Source organism: Scatophagus argus, chromosome 10 (genome assembly GCF_020382885.2).
Source record: "Scatophagus argus isolate fScaArg1 chromosome 10, fScaArg1.pri, whole genome shotgun sequence".
Classification (NCBI taxonomy): Eukaryota; Metazoa; Chordata; class Actinopteri; family Scatophagidae; genus Scatophagus; species Scatophagus argus.
The window spans coordinates 7029444-7048227 of record NC_058502.1 but is presented as its reverse complement, the minus strand read 5'-3'; the positions used below and the strand labels follow the sequence as shown (position 1 = coordinate 7048227).

General features: G+C 42.6%; 1 protein-coding gene across 6 annotated transcripts; it reads right to left on the bottom strand.

Annotated features, from left to right (window-relative positions):
• Positions 1-317: 317 nt before the first annotated feature.
• Positions 318-16787, bottom strand: LOC124065789 (pleckstrin homology domain-containing family A member 1-like). Of its 6 annotated transcripts, none has more exons than XM_046401558.1 (14): positions 16639-16787; positions 12902-13120; positions 11973-12029; positions 11801-11846; positions 9036-9133; positions 8470-8601; positions 7362-7502; positions 6806-6874; positions 6170-6234; positions 5979-6042; positions 5695-5784; positions 4404-4477; positions 3478-3552; positions 1985-2358 (listed from the first exon to the last, which is right to left on the bottom strand). In XM_046401558.1, the coding sequence occupies exons 1-14, from the start codon at positions 16729-16731 to the stop codon at positions 2127-2129; spliced, it is 1455 nt and encodes a 484-aa protein (XP_046257514.1). In that variant the 5' UTR covers positions 16732-16787; the 3' UTR covers positions 1985-2126. The 6 variants fall into 6 exon arrangements, 5 of the variants coding, with proteins under 5 accessions (XP_046257515.1, XP_046257514.1, XP_046257517.1 ...); XR_006844493.1 differs by lacking the exon at positions 3478-3552 and adding an exon at positions 2496-2796 and having other exon boundaries at positions 2218-2358; XM_046401561.1 differs by lacking the exon at positions 3478-3552.
• Between the last annotated feature and the right edge of the window lie 1997 nt (positions 16788-18784).

Here is an 18784-nt window from a genome sequence, read left to right as displayed (position 1 = left end):
GCTTGGTTAATCAGCCTGCACTCTGACTTTATTTGCAATTAGCTCTCCAAAGTGGCCACTGTGGCATACTGTGAATTGATCATGAATCCTAACTGATGTAAACTGTACATCGCCATGTTTTCAATCAGTCCACATCACTAGAGTGAAGTTCCTCCTTTCACCACACGAGGGCAGAAGGAGCCACGATGAGCGATGAATGGCCACAGTGTATCTTTTTTGTTTTTTCCAGACTAAACTAAAACTCTGACTTCAGACTAATCATGCTCTTTGGAGATAAATAAATCGTCCTGTTGAATGACACTCTCAGAAGGCCTCAGCACATTTTCAGTATTTATTTCTTTCAAGTCATCCACAAAATAAATAGAGACAATTCAAACCAATGACTCCAGACCGGCACAGGGTGAACAAGCTTGAATTTTGTTGGGCTGAATTTAAGCAGGCACTTCAACAAAAAAAAACAAAAAAAAAACAAGATTAGTGTGTATTATTTAGCAGGACTACAGTGGGACTTAATAAAACCACAAGGCAGCTGCCTCCCAAAACACAGGTACAAGGAATACAATCAGGAAACATTTAAAAGCATACAAAAATAATAAATCAACTGCACACACCTCTATTCTGCAAACACACAACACAGTGAGTGACCGTAGATAAATGAAAAAACTAAAAACACAAAGATCATCTGAGGAACCATAGAAATGTTAACATGCAACGGAGTGTCTGAGCTTGAATGTTGTTTTTTCTGTTAAACCACAATGTTTACAAGACGTTCATACAGCATAATCTTAAAATAACGGATTACAGATTGAGTGAACTCATGTGTCTGTCAGGACATGAAGCTGATCTATAACTTACTCAGCCCCATTGTTGAAGCTTTTGTTACTATTAATTACAAAATGTATACAAGTGAATTCCTTGTCAACTCATAACCCTGTTGTTCCTTTCTGCACGCCATCAAGCAGCACTGAGTCCTCCAAGTCTCATATGCTGAAATGAAGTCCGCACAGAGAAGTGATGCACGTACTGCGATGGCTTCCAGAAATGATTTTTCTTTCATGCTTCTGCACAGTCAAACTTTCACTTCTCTACCACAGGCTGACTGACTGTAAAAACTATGTACTGTAGATTTACATGTAAGCGACTTTAGCTTATGGTCAGCGACAGTGAGGAAATAAAAAGAAATTTAAGTCAAAAGGCTTGACGACGGTTTTAAAAAAAAATTCTTGCAGCAATACATTTGGTCTTATTATTATCATCATTATTATTATTATTATTATACACACTTTTATTTTCAACATTCTGCATCTAGTCCTAGACAAGTCCAGAATCTTTGTATTAGCATTAGAGTGAGGATCTGACCTCAGAAAAGGCCTGACGCGTATCCCAACGCTGGCCAAAAACAGCAGACAAATCCAAGGTTACAGAAGAAAGTGTGAATGGACCACACAGTTAAAATTAGTAGATCAGAGAGGTGACGAAAAGCCCGTTCTCAGTTTAAACACTCTTTTCAGACGAGAGGAAATAGTCTGCACTTGAAAGCTCCCCTTTTTCTTGGCACAAAGTGGTTTACAAACAATCTTCCACTCGCCTCCGACCATCGAACACATCGCTGTGCCTGTACATGTTAAAATAAAGCTCTCGCTGAATTCTAATCACCATGAGTAAACTGAAATTTGTAGCTCTGTTTGACAACAACAGCTCTTAGTAAATAAATAGAGGACTGTAAATGTGACAGCAGGCAGGCAGATGGGTGCGGGTGAAGGCCGGGTCATCTTTGGCACACGAGTGCAGTTCAGTGGTGACCAAACTTGTTCCTCTAGCACACTGACGGCACTGACGGAGGAGCCCAAAAGTTGAGTTTGTGATGTCAGCAAACAGCTTTGGTTCGAAAACCAGTGCCTGCCCTTTTCAAACACCTCTCGCACACCGGTTTCCTCCTTGTGCAGGGAGTCTCCATTCAGATAAACACGTTTTAACGTCCAGCTTGGTGGCTCAGACCTCGCTCACCGGCAGGTCAGCGTCATCCAGGTCCACGGGCGATTCAGGCACGTGAGGCTCAAAGCTGCTCCGCCGTCGCCACGGTGATTCCTCAGAGTTATCGATGGTGGTCACAGGCGGCTCGCACGTCACTTTGCCAGGCTCGTCTCCTGCAGGGAGAGGCGTGTTGGCGTGTGGCTGTGATTGGGCCGTGGCAGCAGGCTCATGAAGTGCTCGCTGTCCCACGCCAGGCTGCGAGCGTGTGCCGCACGTGACAGCAGCCCCCCACTCTGGGTAGCATGGTGGCATGGCAGATATGGGCGAGCGAGGGACGGGGGGACCCGAGGGGCTGCGGTAGAAAGAGGAACGGCTGCCGTGTTCCTGCAGGAGAAACAGCCAGAGGATACAGAGAAAGCAAAAAAGCGGGAGAGACAAGACGAGTGGCTGTTAGTAAGAAAAGTGAAATCCTGATATGTTTATGTGTTTATTTGAGAAGCGTGAAAAAGTGAGTTACAGACTTGGAATTAACACCAGCATGTGGGCCCTGATGTAGCTTTAGCAGAGTGGGTACTGAAGGTTTAGGTGTTGAAGAATGGAGCATTGCTAGAAAGTGAAGATGGTAGTAGCAGCAGAAGTAGTAGTAGTAGTAGTAGTAGTAGTAGTAGTAGTAGTAGTAGAAGTAGCAGGAGCAGTAGTAGTGTCAGCAGGTTTTAGTTTTGGTAGTCTCTACAGGTTGCAGTGGAGGAGCAGAGTGCCTTAGAAAGCAGTGGTTGGTTGTTGCTCATTATTTCACAGCTTTTCGTTGTCAGATTTCAATCTCTGAAACACAAAACAGGGTGATGGGAAGAAAGAGGAGACACAGCAAAAGCAGTGAAAGCAAAAAACGGGTTAGCCACTGAGCAGCCGGTGAAATGTTGGTTAGAAAAACATCTCTGCTTAGAAAAGCAACAAAAGGCACTCCAAGGTATATTGAGGTATAATATCTGTACTTTAAGATCCTGTGCTTTGTCACATGGTTTCTCTCACACAGCTCTGCATGCTCATGAATCTCCTTGTCAATAATCCCTCAAAGTATCACTTAAACATCATAATATCTAAGAGTCAGTTTCCGAGCACAAACCTGTTTAAAAATCGAAGGGAGAGCCACACATGTAGACACTAAATCAAGCTCATGCAAAATTTTAGAGGCCAGATGGTCAGATAATCTAAATCACTGAAGACTTGGAAAATTGCCCTCAATTCACTGCACTACTGATTAATTGATGTTACCACATAACATAAGCATGTCCCATTAGTGCCTTGAGCACTGTAATAGCTAATACAAACCCCACATATAAACAGTTTAACAGTAGACTCTGGACATGTGGATTCAGCACTGGTGAGTCCTTGCTTCTAAAGCTGTTACAATGTTTAACATTTAGCACACAGAGGTGTAGGAAGTCAACATGGGAACAAGTATCTTATTATTGTGTGTATGAGAAAGAGGAAAAAAAAACATACAGGCAGCGAACAGGAGGGAGAAGGAGAGACAAGCAGGATGTCACACATCTAAGACAGGTACACAGCTGCAGCAGACTGCAGAGATAACAGAGCATGAAGGGAAGAGAAACAGAAGGTGTGAAAGACACATGTACCCAGTAATAAAGACAGAGAAAGAAACAAGCTTAAGGTATTCATAGCTTTCTTTATCATATAGGTCATGCTGTGGGTGCAGTGACTGTAGATGAACTCAAGTATATTTTTATTTATTTATTTATTTTTTTACACAATAATAGCGAGGACAGGTGGAGGTTGAGCAAGTGAAGCTATGAGGGAGGGAAGGAGGAAGGGAGGCAGTGACTGCAGGTCTTTCCGATGGTTAGATGGTCATAATCCAGCTGTTTAGAGTCATTCTGCACCTGTTTTTTTTTGTTTGTTTTTTTTTAGCATTATGAACGACTTGAGATGCACTTGATTTCAGTTGCCATGCTCGCGGCGACGGCCATCACATGCAAAAGAAGCTAAGTCAAGCACACCTGGAGTCTTGAAATTCCTGAAACAAGATTTTCTTTTTTTTTTTGTACATGTTTAACTGAGGACAATCTGAGCGCACTGAATGAAATGGGCTCACACTTGGAGCTGAGCTTGAAGTAACAGTGCGGCCAAAAAAAAAAAAAAAAAGGAAAAGCAAAGGAAGAGAAGTGGATGTGAGAAGCAGCGAGGACGAGGGCGTGAAGGGAGGAGTGCTGGTTGGGTTATCACAGCCATACTTAGGATGTGGTTGGTTCTTAGGAATAAAAAAAAAGAGGAGCATCAGATGTGCTTGTCAGATCTGATCTGCTCTCAAAATATCTACAACCACGAAGGGCCAGCCAGTGAGTGGAAGACAGTATTAAAAAAAGGTGAACTTATAGTTAAAAAGGGGGGATTTAGACGAGCTGACATACGTGCTGCTGCACTCCCCGATTCGGGACGTATACCTCTGTATACAGGGGTTCGACAGCCGTCTGGCCTGCCGCATCTGCAACAACACAGTGCAAAGCAGTATTAGAGCAGATGGGCTGTCTGCCCACAGGGACAGGGGGAGGTGGAGAGAATGTGACAAAGGATGGAAAAAAAGGGGAAAAAAGAGGACAGAGTGAAGAGGCAGAGGAGATTCAAAAGGGGGTGAGAGAAAAAACAAGCAGGAGAGAAAGAAAGACACAAGAGGCAAGAAAGAGGGAACTGTAGAGAGTCAGACAGCGCAGAGGTGTTGAGAATGAGTCCAGTCTAACCAGGAAGTACCAACCGCGACAGAGGACAGGCTCTCCTCTGCAGTCAGGACTGTGGCGCAGGTTTACCACTCTCTTCTCACCTGCCAAGTCCAGCTGCCTGAACTCATCAAGATGTTCTAAAATTCAGGTACTGTACTCGCACAGATTTGGTCGTTTGTGTGTGTATCAATGGTTATCTCACATGCTGATGACCAAATTTAGTTACAAAAAACCTGTACTGGGGCACCAGGTGGCTCAGGGGTTAAGGTAGCCAACGTGAACCACAACGTCCCCAGTTTGTTTCCACATGGGGACCTCTGAAGAACATCTGTCCCCATCTCTGTCTCTCCCCTCACATCAACTGTCAATTCTCCGATAAAAAGGCAATACATGCCTCAAAAATGTTTTCAAGGAATGAGAAAAATGCAGAAGAGGATGTACCAAGTACCAAATCATGTTATCACTTGAGGCCTTGTAGCAAAGGCACAAAGGTTCTGTACTGGTCTGTAGCTTTGGATTTGGGAAATACTAATCCCAAAACCCCAGACTACACACAGCAGATATCGCTTCATCAATTTGTTGTGAACTATACCATCACAACTAGAAGAGCTGGGCTTAATATTGTTAAAACAGAAATAACAAAGTAGTCATAAGGTAAATTCATCTGAAGAAAAAAAAAAAAAATACTGTTTGCTTCTCTACAAAAAGGATTTTGTTTGCATCATTGTAGCTTGCAGGCGTATGAGCTCTTGTGAGAGAAGAGAAAATGCAAAGACTAATGAATAAATTATATGAATGAAACGGTACAAATAAGTCCTGTGAATAGTTGACGTCACTCCTCATATCACCAGATGTCACTCAGCGAGTCTCATGTCGTGCATGTGCAAGTTACCGGTACATTTGCCGTCTTGACTTCAATCTATCTATAATGACTTGAATCCATACTGTGGTGACATAGTGCCGTATTGTAGTACAAGATACATACTGTGGCAGCAGACCTCCCAGGACCACGCTGGGCCACAATGGCCCCTGAGACAGCCTTGATCCAGCTGTGCATCTCCTCCGGGCTGTCCGCCTAGTGAAGAGACGAGAGTGAGACAGGACAAACCCAAAAGCTAAAAGTGATAAGTGATGGGAAGGGAAACAGGCTGCTGTTAGACAAACACGAGAGCAATCATTGGTGTTTATGAACGCTGTGCAATGGGAAGGTCTGTGCGTGTGTGGATGAGAATCGGCTGCACATTCCCTTCGCCACAGACAACATCCTACCTGTATGTAAAACGTCCTTGATGAGGTGACGACTTCAAACAGATTATCTCTCATCATAATGTCACTACAAAACAAAAGTGGAAAACAAGTGAAATCATATTTATCTCCTGTGTATCTTTATCTAAATCAGAAAAGGCAGAAGTAGAGACATTTTTTTGTACAATGGGAAAATGCTGGGACATGTTAAATACCTCTGTTTGCACTCTTGGACTTTGTGAACTTCCTTCAGCGGGATCATTCTCAGAGGCTCTTTCTCCTAAAGGCAAGGAAATAACTCTAGTTAAAACCTAACCGAAATACAAAGGAAGAATATTAACACTTGTATGTATATTACAAATGTGTAATATGTTGGCTAAAAACAATGCCATCTTGCTGAGTTGACTGTGTCATGTGGGCAGGATAAAGGGAATATCAGAATGCACCCTGATGGTTGTAACTGTCTTGACCTGACCCTTTGATTCAGCAGACAGAGAGTCTGTGTCCTTGAGGCCTGTTGATAGCCAAATAGACAGATAAAGCTGTCAAATAAGGGCAGACCCGGACAAGGACAGGGTATGGGACACACTGCACTGTTGAAGACAGACTGTGTGTGTGTGCGCGTGTATGAAAAAAGGGGGGGGGGGGGGGTGGCGGGGTGGCAAGGCACGACAGGACACGTGAAGTGAAGGCACTGAATTCCACAGGCTGCGGATAAAACATGTTAGAACTTGGGACCGTGTGTTTGCTGTTACGCTACCTCAGACTGTGGGGGTGAATACAATCCACATGCATCGTCAATGAAAACATGCCTAAAGGCATTGCTTAACTTACAAAACAAAGTTAATTACCAAATCAGACTTGAAGTAACTCATTGCGTTTTCCTCCAGTAGGAAATATCGTCGTTTCCAGTTCCTCATCTGCAGGGAAAAAGGGGGAAAAAAAGTTCTCACCTTTGGTTTAATTTACAGACAATAATGAAGGCATCATTTTAATTCTATTTATAATCTAGTTCTGAAACATTTTATCTATGCGTAGAGTGGGGTGTCCATATGCTGTGGCATTTAGAAAGCGCAGAACTGTGCAGATTGAAGAAGTTGTTCATTATTTCTTAGAAAACCAAATTATTTAAAAAATAAAACTGAAATCTCATCATCTCTGCTTCATTAGACCAAACATTCCCTCCCTCATGAAGGTGCTATTTATTTATTTTAACTGTAACTGTGTCATTAATCATAAATGGTGGCTCCAAATTCAATCCATCTTTCAGAACAATGTTTTAATCATCACCACCACCACAGAATGAGAGGAAGAGTCCTGAATCGTATTAAAAACCTGAATGGTACCAGAAGACCAAGTGACACCAACTCAGACCAACAGAGAACCAAGAGAGCAGCAGGTACTCACCACAGCTCCCTGCTTGACGCAGTAGCCCGACTTGATGACGGTGTGCTCTTGTGTCGGCCTGCCCAGGAAGTACGGCAGCTGGCTGTGGGAGCGATGCATGGCCTCTCGCTCTGCTCTGTCTGAACCATCTCCACCTTCGTGCTTGAGGGTGAAGGACACCAGAAATATTGAAATTGCAATTTCCAACAATATGCATAAAATATGTCAGTCACAATTCATGTAAGATGGACTCTGGAGTAGAAAGTAACTCAGCGTGGGTGTTTGGGCTGATCATGATCATGGCTCCTGATGTGCAGGTGTTAGCTCGCACAGTAGCCACCAGTGTGTGAATGTGTGTGAATGTGTGTGAATGGGTGAGTAAATGCTCAGGCTGTAAAGCACATTAGGAGCTTGGTCAGACTAGAAAAGCGCAATACAAATACAGACTCACATCCAGAACCACAACCCAGAGCATAGTGAAAAATGACCACCACAGTTTCACAGAACCAAGGTCATGTCCGAAACCCAAAGATATTAAGTTTAAGAGCAGTACATTCCCACATTTGATAAACTGGAAATAGCAAATGTTGGGCATTTTTGCTTAATAAATGACCAACATCCATCCATCCATTTTCTATACCGCTTATCCATCAGGGTTGCGGGGGAGCTGGAGCCTATCCCAGCTGACTACGGGCGAGAGGCGGGGTTCACCCTGGACTGGTCGCCAGTCAATAGCAGGGCCAACACACAAAGACAGACAACCACACACTCTCACACTCACACCTAGGGGCAATGTAGAGTAGCCAATTAACCTAATGTGCATGTTTTTGGTATTGTGGGAGGAAGCCGGAGAACCCGGAGAAAACCCACACAGGCACAGGGAGAACATGCAAACTCCACATAGAAGGGCCCAGACCGGGATTCAAACCCTCTTGCTATGAGGCGACAGTGCTAACCACTGCACCACCATGCCACCCCTAAATGACCAACAGATTATTACAATAGTCCATAATAGACGAATCCTCTCATTTCTGACACTTAAATGACAATATAAAAGGGGGAGTGTGGGACTTCTGTTACATAAATGCATTAATAGTTAAAGTACATGGTGCAGTTCAGGTGTGTTTACCTGTGTCTGTGTGACAATGGGGACTCCTCCAATTATCTCCGTCTTGTAAGAGACTTGCTTCTTCGTCCCTACGACATCTGGCAAAGCCTTCTGGTTCTCGGCATTGTGCTGCCCATCAGACAGCTTTGGCACCTTAAACAAACATACACACACACACACACACAGACACAGAAATAGGTCTTTTGTGGAATTCAGCTGTAGGGTGAAACATACTACTTCCCCATAGTTAAAATAAGAGTATGTAATTAGTATGTATGCAAAAGTTCACACGCCTGTAACATATTTAATATCCATTTCCTCTCTGGACGGCTAAGGCTTTGTGGAGAACAATAGAAACAGTCCTTTATCCCAGCGCCCAATACAACAATACAGCATCCTGTTAGTCATGCTCTGACTCACTCCTATCTAGTTACTTGACAGTCCAGTCATCCATTTCTGCAGAAGAGGAAGAAATAAAAGTTCCTCCAAGTGATAAAACACGAGCCAAAGAGAACACAGTACAGCCAAATCAGGGATGGACTGTTTCTGTGTGTGTGTGTGTGTGTGTGCGTGTGTGTTTGTCTCACAGTGATCTTGGTGGCTTTATTGAGAGCGCAGACCCATTCCACGAGATCCTGTTGGTCATTGGCTTGCAGGAAGAACTTCCTCATCCCAGCGTTGATGACTAATAGATCATAAAATACCAGCAGTGGGAACAGTAAGTTAAAAAAAGAAAAGGGAAAGTATATTCAGACTTCTTCAGTTGCAGTCAGACTACACACATCCACACTACATCATCTGATTCATTCTATGTTAAATATGAATCACATCCAACTAAGCACTGAGTACAAAGATGTACTATGCAGTGGGTGTTGACTTTTGGCCTTTCCTGTACATAAAATATGATTGAGTGTCAGGGGAACAGATCCACTGCCACAGATTTCTCTGGAAGTGAAAAACAACTGAGCAAAGGACTCTCCCACACACTCCCAGCAGCACTCTTTCTCTCCATGTGGATGATGACCCAGCTAGATCCAGCTGCCTCAGTCTGCCACCACCTACCCACTTCTAACCATGACGAAGGGGGGAGGGGGAGCCTGCAGCTACCAACCGCAAAATTTTCTTGCATATTTTCACACTCGTGCGAACATGAGCAAACCCCGTTTTCAATCACAAAGAAATTTTTGGGTCAAATGCTGATTAGCTATGGATGAGGATTTAGGAGCTGGAAAGAAGTGAAGTCTCTCTCTCTCTCTCTCTCAACCATAAATCCTTCAATTCTGCAGCGCAAACCGTCCTTGTGTCTCCTCTTTTTTCCTTTCGACACCATGTGAATAAATTACATTAAAGCTGGACTGGTAAATCTGGCGGGGGCGAGCTGCAAAAGGCACTGAGAGCTCAAACTCTGTGGCACAATGAAAAGCATTCTTCCTTGTTGTGTCTTCAGTCCAGCGCTTAGACACATGCAAAACCTTGCTCTCGCTCTCTCTCTCCATTTTCCACTTCCCTGTAAATAAATCTGTCTGTCTGGTCTTATTCAGATCACCAGCATGAATTTACCCAATATTCACAAGTCTCCCCTGTATGTTTGGGAGAAGAAAACTGCTTGGCAGTGGTGAAAGCGTAGTGGTCTCTTGGGTACTGGGAAGAGAAATCTAGGAGGAGGGATATCAGCTCAGACTCGTAGTCACATTATAAAACAAAATGTGCTGCTGAGAAATCAAGCCAAACTCTAAATGGGCCCACAGACTGAAATCAAGTCTCTCTTATTTTCTTGCTGTTACTGTGACAGCCATTACTTTATTTTTCTGTGTGTCTTGCTAGATGCAAGAAGGGGGTGGGGCAGCCGGATTTGTAGATATCAGCAAACATGTGAAACACAAACGACAGTTTAAAAATAACATCATGCATCTCTGAATAGGGTTCTGATTAGGATGCAGACATCCTGTCGAAACCTCAACAAGGCAACTGGTGCGCACACACAGCCTGACACACACACAGTCATGGTTGTGAACATGCTAGCACTTCCTGCTATTGAAGCAGATATAAGAGGAGATGGGCTGGTAAACAACATGGAACGGGGGTTTATTCATAAATAATCATATTTATGATTAAGTGTGATTATTTGTCATCCCTGTCCTCACCACAGGAGGACACACACCAAGATATACCAATATCTCTGTTGAACAATATTTAGTATTAGGGTCAGGGGGCATGAACATAAAGGGTTAAATGTCTTGAAAAGGATCTAATCTGCTTTCCTGATGGTGGAATAGCTTCAGAAACTCCTTCCCCTCCACATTGCGCTCACTGGCGTACTGTATCAAAGTATTTCTGTAACTTTAAGAAACTGACATTTACTCCCACTTCAGGCCTTGATGGAGCAGCTGTGAGGAGGTGACAAACGAGCCATGGCTTGAACTTCTCTCTATAGCTCCCTTTTTTGTTTGGTACACGCTTATGTTATTTCTGGCGTTTTTTTATGGTAACAACCGAGAGCGACGCTACGAATGCCTGTCTGAAAACGTGTACTATCATCCCTACATTTATATGACTGTTTTGTCCCCTCCCTCTCTATGACGGCTGGCTATTCGCACCGCTTCTGAGCGTGGTCATCTGGAACAAATATCAACACTTTTGATTTACAGTGTACAACAACACCACATCTCATTGTACAAGCCAGTTCTGGCCATAAGGGTCAGCATTCTGAAACGACACGCAAGATGTTGTGAAGAATGGGAACAAGAGCAATAGACCAACTGGGTCAAATGCCAATTATTCATTTATTATGGAGTGAAATATAAATGGGACTCTCAACAACACAAGGTAGCTTTAATATTTAGATTAACAGGAAAGACAGATGCCAAGAAAACAACAGTCTCTCCATAGCAAAATGTGAAAGACTATTATAAAAACCTTTCAGGGAAATGTCTAATTGCGGAGCCTCTGAATTTCTAAAATTTAAAAATACAATACAATAAAACTTAACCATGTGCAAACAAAACAATGTTGTGTCCTCCTACATCTTTGTGTGCTGGCTGAACAGACAATGTTGAACAAGGCTGGCTGGTCAGTGGTGGAGAAAGTATGTGGAGAGCAGTGCTTGACCAAGTTTAGAGGGCAGAGAAGGACAACAAACATTCCTCCCTTAGGTTATATTAAGTATACTCAGCTTTGTCAACATGTGATGCCAATATCTGCAAAGCACTACTGGGATTTTTCAAGCCCTGTACTTAAAATATAAGTTTAAGTATAAGTAAGACAAGTTGAGTTACTGTTTAATTCGAGTATTTTTAGTGGTGAGTAATCATTAACAGATAACAAAATTGTGATGAGTGATGAGTTTTCTTACCAAAGCAGAATTCTGCCTTGGGCCTCAGCTTGGTGGCATCACTGACCTAAAGGAGGACAAAGCTGACAACTGTTAGCTTCCCAGTTCAGCCACATATGGTAAACCGATCTATTTATACATGATCTTATCATGTTCATGTCGGATAAGCTTCAGCGGTAATATTTATTTTTACCTTAGAGATGTAGGTGAGCTTGAGGGAGCCAACACAGTCTGCACCAACAGGCAGGTTCTGTCGGTATAAATAACAATGTGTGAGCTTTAGCTGCGGATTAACACATATAATGCAGTGGGAGAGTGAAACTGAGTTCAACATTACAGAGTAAGTACATTATACTTTGAGTGCACCCCTGTGGTAGTTAATTTCAGTTTCCTGCTGTGCCTCTAAAACTAGGGGATCCAGATTTAACGTCATTAAAATTTAAGCTTTTTCAATCTATAAAAAGAAAGGGACTCACTGAATTATTTAAACTCTCTCCTGCACTACATGATTTATGAATACTTTGTGCAAATACAACATCTCTAAACCAGCATGGCGCACAAACCAAGATGCAATGTAGTAACTGTGACAGTGAGGGTCAGAAAGGAGGGTCACACAACACCATGACCACAGTGGTCAGTGCAAATATCAGTGGTGTTTACACGATGTTTTACAGGCAACCAGAAAACAAAATAATAATCCCTGTTAATTCCACCGTCATTCCCATCGATTTACCAAAACGGTAACGCAAAAGCTTAAACACACATATATAATTAGCCCTGACCTACTCCCATTGTTGAATTATGCTGTCAACTAGAATTACATAATACAAGTCCTCCCGTCCCGTTTGGCTGTCTGACGAAAGAAACATTTAGCCTGAACTTAATTTTGTGTTCATAAAAAATAAAAACAGCTTAGCTAGAAGTGGCCTGAAGTTAGGCTGCAGGTGCATAAGAGCCGATCATCCACAGCGATAACTAACTAACATTAGCTAATGTTCAGTTGCCTATAAACTGTCCAATTCTCCATCCATAAACTAAACATGAGCCTGTGCAGTTACCTGGGCGCAAGTGTTTCCCTAAAATAAAGCTATAAGCTAAGCTAACACAGCCCTGTGTAATTACCTGTGGGTTGTCCATGAACCACACCAAGCTTCCCTGCTGCGTGTCCAGTATGAAGTAACGACGCAGGAACTTGCCGCTGCTCTCGTTCTCCTCTATGTCCAGGAAGCCACAGATGCGGTTCTGTCGGTCCACGTAAGGCATCTCGCTGCCGGGACATTCCCTGGCCTGCTGGGGCCGGGAGCGAAGTGGATCGGGGTCAAGTGGGACCACGAAGAACTCCTAACGGACAGAAAAGAAAAAGAGTGGAAAGAGAGAGATGTAGTAAATCGGCTGTCTGTGTGGTGAAACAGACTTGCGTGCCCTGCTCCCTCTTTCTCTTTCTCTCTGTATCTACTGTATCTCTGGTCTCTCTGCCACCTGGAGCTCACTAGGCTACAGTCTGCCAGGGATCATGTGACAAAACCACAACCCCGCCTTTATCCTTTTATATCAGCCTCACCCACTCTCTCTTGCTGTCTTTTTTTCTCTTGTAACACACTGTCACTCTCTCGTCTACCTTCCCCTCTACCCACACTGGCTCGCTCTCTCTTTTTCTTCCCTTCTCCCTCTTCTTGTCTTGCTGTCCTCTGCTCTCCTCTCTCACTTTTTTTTTTTGGTGCTATCTCCTCCCAACTGCTCTCTCATCCGATTTGGCAAGCCTCTGGCCAGCCCCTTCTATCTCCTCCCTCTCCCTCCACAGCTGAGCACCCACTTGAGTATGGTCTAAAAAAAAAAAAAAAAAAAAAAGAAAGAAAGAAAAAGACACAAGCCACTGTGCTCAGCCATGTTCGACACAAAGAAACAACACAAATGCCCTCAGGAGCCGTGCAGGAGAAAATCTGTAATATTTAACCTGCTGTTTGTCTGACACATCCCTGAAACCCAGAGCTCAGAGTGAATGATTAGATCTGTTTGGTCCTAAAGAGTGTGAACGCAGGCATGTCACTGTCAAAACTTGTGTGGGTGGGCGCAGCATTACTGCAGGCATAATGTCGTGTTTAAGCTGCTGTCTTTTTGGACTGTGCCTAAAATATGTGATTGAGATGAGTCTTTGGAAAGCAGAGATAAAGACGCTCTTTCTCCAGGACATTATGAGCACTGTGTGGGTGGATGGGGGGCAAAGCAGGGACAAAAGGCCCGGTTGTTATGCATGGACTCTGAGTTGAGAGCATCTCAGTTAGCCCCTGCATCTACCCGAGTCACCCTATTTGACAAAACGGCACGAAAAAGGAGCAATGCTGTCACAGGCGACCATCTCAACACTACACAAACAGTAATTGTCATGTGAGAGTGAGAGCCGCCTCTGTCGAGTTTAGCGATCATGTAAATTAGGTGATGTGCACGGCAGTGATGCAGAATGGATGTTAGACACGACGTGAAACAAAACCCCGACATGGTTGAACAGGCAATCACACACACCACGTAGACTTTACTATTGTAAGATACTGGATTTTTGAGAGTTTACAAATAAAACTGAGGGCATAGGTAATTTATTTTTTAACATAAACACATATGTACCGAGCACTACATTTTAAGTGGCTCTTATCAATATATATATACATATTTTTACTGAAAATATGAAATATGAGAGGGAGTGGTGAATCCACAGTGAATGATCACCTTAATCTGCAGCTTCTCTCAGCTTAATAGTTTCAGCTTTTTGCTTAGGTGTCAAACTGCCAGCTTTACTGTTTTGGATCAAACTGACCACATTCACAGAGTTGAATTTGCTACAGGCAGTTTCTTTCGAGCATAAATGTTCTACTTCATATTACAACCTACTTCATATTACCTGCAAAGCATCAAACAGCAGACAGACACAGTGAGCAAAAACAACTAGCTGGAAAACATGGTGGAGCCTTCAGCAGCTAAAGAGTCAAATATTCCCCTTGGGGGTTGAGACCAAAAACAGAGCTAATAGAGTGTGAATATTAGACTCAGATTTGACCGGAGGCCAGTCAGAAATATGTCTCAAAATGAACAGATATGTTACAGCAAATGCTGACGTGCAAATAATCCACAAGCTGAAAAATAAACTTGTCATTGCTATCTGGTGGACGAGCTGTGGAACAGAGACACATTTTCTAAATCACCTAAACATATCTTTAAAGCAAATTCTTATTACTTACTGCACATCTGCAATTGGCTCATGTCTGCTGGAATATTTCCAATTTGGTCAATATATATCTAATTCTACCTCAAATCACATAACTAATTAAAGTACTTTACAGTACTTGTGTAATCTCTCCACTGTGCAAAGGACAAACACACACAGGTATCCCAGTTTCTAGGTGATTATGCCAGGTCTTTGAAGCCAGGATATGACGTTTACATGCTCAAACACATAACCAAGATATTTCACAAACAGATAATTGCCAGGAGACTACAGCACATGTACAAGTGCACTCATTCTGTCTGGGCTCACAAGTGGGTGTTACAAAGCAGGGCTTCCTGTGTAATGTCAGCAAAACGCTTCAAAAGACTGAGTGACAGAGAACAAGATAAAAACGACAAGGACACGTTCGTAAATGGAAATATGCAAATCAGAAAGCAAAAGACAAGCAAGTTTAAAGGTCTAACTATGACAAGATAAAGCTTTGATAAAGATTTATGCTGACTTGCTTGTAGATCAAATGTTGTCCTGGTAAACTGACTCATCACATTTGCTGGTGGGCTTTGCCCTCATTACATGGTAGACAACTGGTCACACAGGACAAGTTAAAAAAACAACACAGAAGGACCAGCTGCACTGCCCGGTCTATAATTTCCTTTTATGATCTTAGACCATTGCCGTATCACTGAAAGTTAAGCAACAGCTGTAAAAAGTAACTGTACAGAAGAAGACTTGTCTTGCTATAATCTCCGCCTACCTGTAGCTTAAATACACATGTACATGAACTACACAGCAAGCCTAAATTTGAGGGGACTAAGGTTCATTATTATCTGTTGCAGTAAGTTAGTAGTTAACGTGATCCTATACGATAAAAACCACTTCCAGTGGACCAGAGGAATGGAGGGTCAGGGCTGGGAGCTCACTGGCTCTCTACAGGTCAAAGGTGGAACAGGTCATTCCAGTTCAGCTGATTTCTGGTCTCTGAGGGCAGCACATTAGTCCAGCAGGTTTGACAGGCTTTGGCCGTCACAAACTATTCGATCAGGCAGGGTCCAGTTTGACAAGTGAGTGTTTGTGAGTATCCAGAGCAGGACAAAATGAAAACGCTCACAAGTTAAACGTCAGCTACTAGTATGGGATGAGTTACTTGAACAGTCCAACTTAACAAGCCAACGAGCTTAGCATTTCCGCGTAGGATAACGTAAAAATAACATTTAACGTTGCAAACACAAACAGCTAACGTTAGCGGACGTCAGACACGACATATTACCACATAACATTTGCGTTAGCAGCATGAGCGACTCTGGCTGGCCTAAATTTGACTGGGAGATATGGCTCAGGTTAGCCTGCTATTAGCAACTGCGTTACCTCACACCACAAACTTATTTACAAACCACCGCGTGTAGTATTAATTAAACACATAAAAGCTGCCATTCGTGTGTTGCTGGGCCTAACGTGAGCGCTTTACTGGCTACTTTTATCTAACGTTAAACTAAAGTTACGCGATAAACTAACCTAGCTAAGACTGGCGACTCGTTTCGCACTGTCGCGTAAAATACATAGCTGCCAACTTTGGCTGTGCGAAACAAAAACGTTGCGTTTATTAGCCTTAACCAATTTTATTCAACGTCCCGGGTTTACTTACCCGAGTCTTTCCTTCTGTAACTGCTACACTCAGTGGCTGTTTGTCTCGCTGTTTTCGGGTCGGTCCTCCCTGCCTCAGCCCATCTCCACTCATCCAGGACAGAGCTCCAATGCCACTGCTCAGAGCGGAGCATAGATTGTGTATAATGAAGATGATCACTCTGTAGTTTAAATTAAAAAAAATCGTTGGTAGTAGCTGTTGGTAGTTAACCGAGCTTAAATTTATGCCAGTTTCAGCATATTCCTAACTTTTAGGAGGAAAATAATGATGAAATAATGAAATAAAAAGAAAATAAACATCAAGTGTCAAAACTGTCAAGGAATCTCATCATTACTCTCTTGCAGCATATTGAAACCTTTCATATTACAGAGAGTTTTCCAATATATGGACAAAAAAGACAAAGCTGTGTCGTAGATGATGCTAAACCACCACTCACTATATAATTTTTCATAATAGCCCTTTACAAACTAAGTAAAATCTGCTGCAAAGCACAGTGTGATGCTTATGCATATGCATAGGCTAAATACAGTTAATAATAACTACAGTATTGTAACTGAAAATATGACAAAATATGTGAAAAATATTGAGCAGGAATGCTTATTCAAGTTCCTCATTTGTTATATGCACAACAATTATAGTGAAGCGGTTGGCAATGAGTTTCTGGTTCTCAGACTCCCTCCAACACTGCTCATACAATATGTCTAAAAAGAAAATCATGCAAGTAAATGAGTAATGATGAGGAATTTCAATTCTCAACATGTGTGACGTGAGCAGAAAAGTTCACAGACAAGGTAGCTGCTATCTCCACAAAAGATATAACAAAGGTCTAGTCGTTTTTAGACATTTTATTGCATAAAATGGGGGGCAGCCGTGGCCTAGAGGTTGGAGAAGCGGCTTGTGATCGGAGGGGCACCAGTTCGATTCCCCCACCGGATGGGCAGGAAGAATTTGGGTGTGGTGGAGTGATTAATGCGACAAATGCTCCCCCCGTTCATTAGCCGGCTGATGTGCCCTTGAGCATGGCACTTAACCCCCCCAATATGCTCCCCGGGCGCTTGATGCTGCCCACTGCTCCTGTGTGTGTTTCACTGCATGTAATTTGCCGGGTGTTGCATGTGTGTGTTCAACTAAGGATGGGTCAAATGCAGAAGACGAATTCAGTGTGTGTATGTAAAAATATATATACTGTCAATAAAGCTGATTCTTCTTCTTCTTCAAATGTTACATACTATATTTTTAAGAAGTGGGAAAATTCTATTCTACCCATAAAGGAACACTTCATTCTTCAGTTTATCACAAACATTCAGAATCAACACATCTGATGATACTTTACTCTTTAAGTCCGTAGTGGAGCAGATGTATAAAGTAGCATAAAATTAAAATAGTCAGGTAAAGCATAAGCACCTCAAACTTGTACTTAAGTGCGGTAAATGTAAACTACTTCCTTATTCCAACACTGATACTCAGTTTGGCTCAAGGCCTGTCAGCCTTTAATTCTGGTGTCCGGAAAAAGATATCAAAGTGAGAGCTCTTTGGTTTTATTACATCTACATGTAAAGTATGAGACGAGCGTTGGGTGTCGGCACATGGAGAGCAGAAAAACTACAGCAGAGTGGTGATTTAGCGACATCTAACGTCTTGCAGCTGGAGCCTCTTTGCTCTGTGGATTTTTCTTTAATTCACTTTAATTCAGTATTATTATTTTTTTTTACTTTGCAGACTCTTTCTTCAAGCAATATGTGATGACTGAATATTAAGATAAGCAAACTGAAGCAGTGGATTTTATTTTAATTTGGTTGCGGGTCCTACAAGTTTTTATATGTTGCCAGATTTCTTTCTTATCAGACGCTTGGATGCCTACAGAAACTAATGCATGCACCAGAGCCCGATACACATTATCACACCAACACTAGGCTATATGTACTTCTATATAAGTCTCCTTCAATGCATCAGCCCATTAACAGTGAAAAGAACAGGTTTAGCAGTCAGTCCGATAATGGGTATGCGCCATCAGATGTCACAGGTCCTCGCTTAGTAGTCTGATCACATTTCAGTCATTTTAAAAATCAACCTGTCTCTCGGAGGCGATGGGCGTTGACAAACATGGGACACACACACACACACACACACACACACACAGAGTCTG

What these genes read in the sequence shown, in the direction of transcription:
- LOC124065789 (XM_046401558.1), bottom strand. Translation starts at nt 16,731, where the DNA reads ATGAGTGGAGATGGGCTGAGGCAGGGAGGACCGACCCGAAAACAGCGA. An exon ending in GTCCAAGAGTGCAAACAGAG is followed by an intron (nt 6,043 to 6,169) that starts GTATTTAACATG and finishes TTTGTTTTGTAG; the next exon opens with TGACATTATGATGAGAGATA. An exon ending in CAAGGACGTTTTACATACAG is followed by an intron (nt 5,785 to 5,978) that starts GTAGGATGTTGT and finishes TCTCTTCACTAG; the next exon opens with GCGGACAGCCCGGAGGAGAT.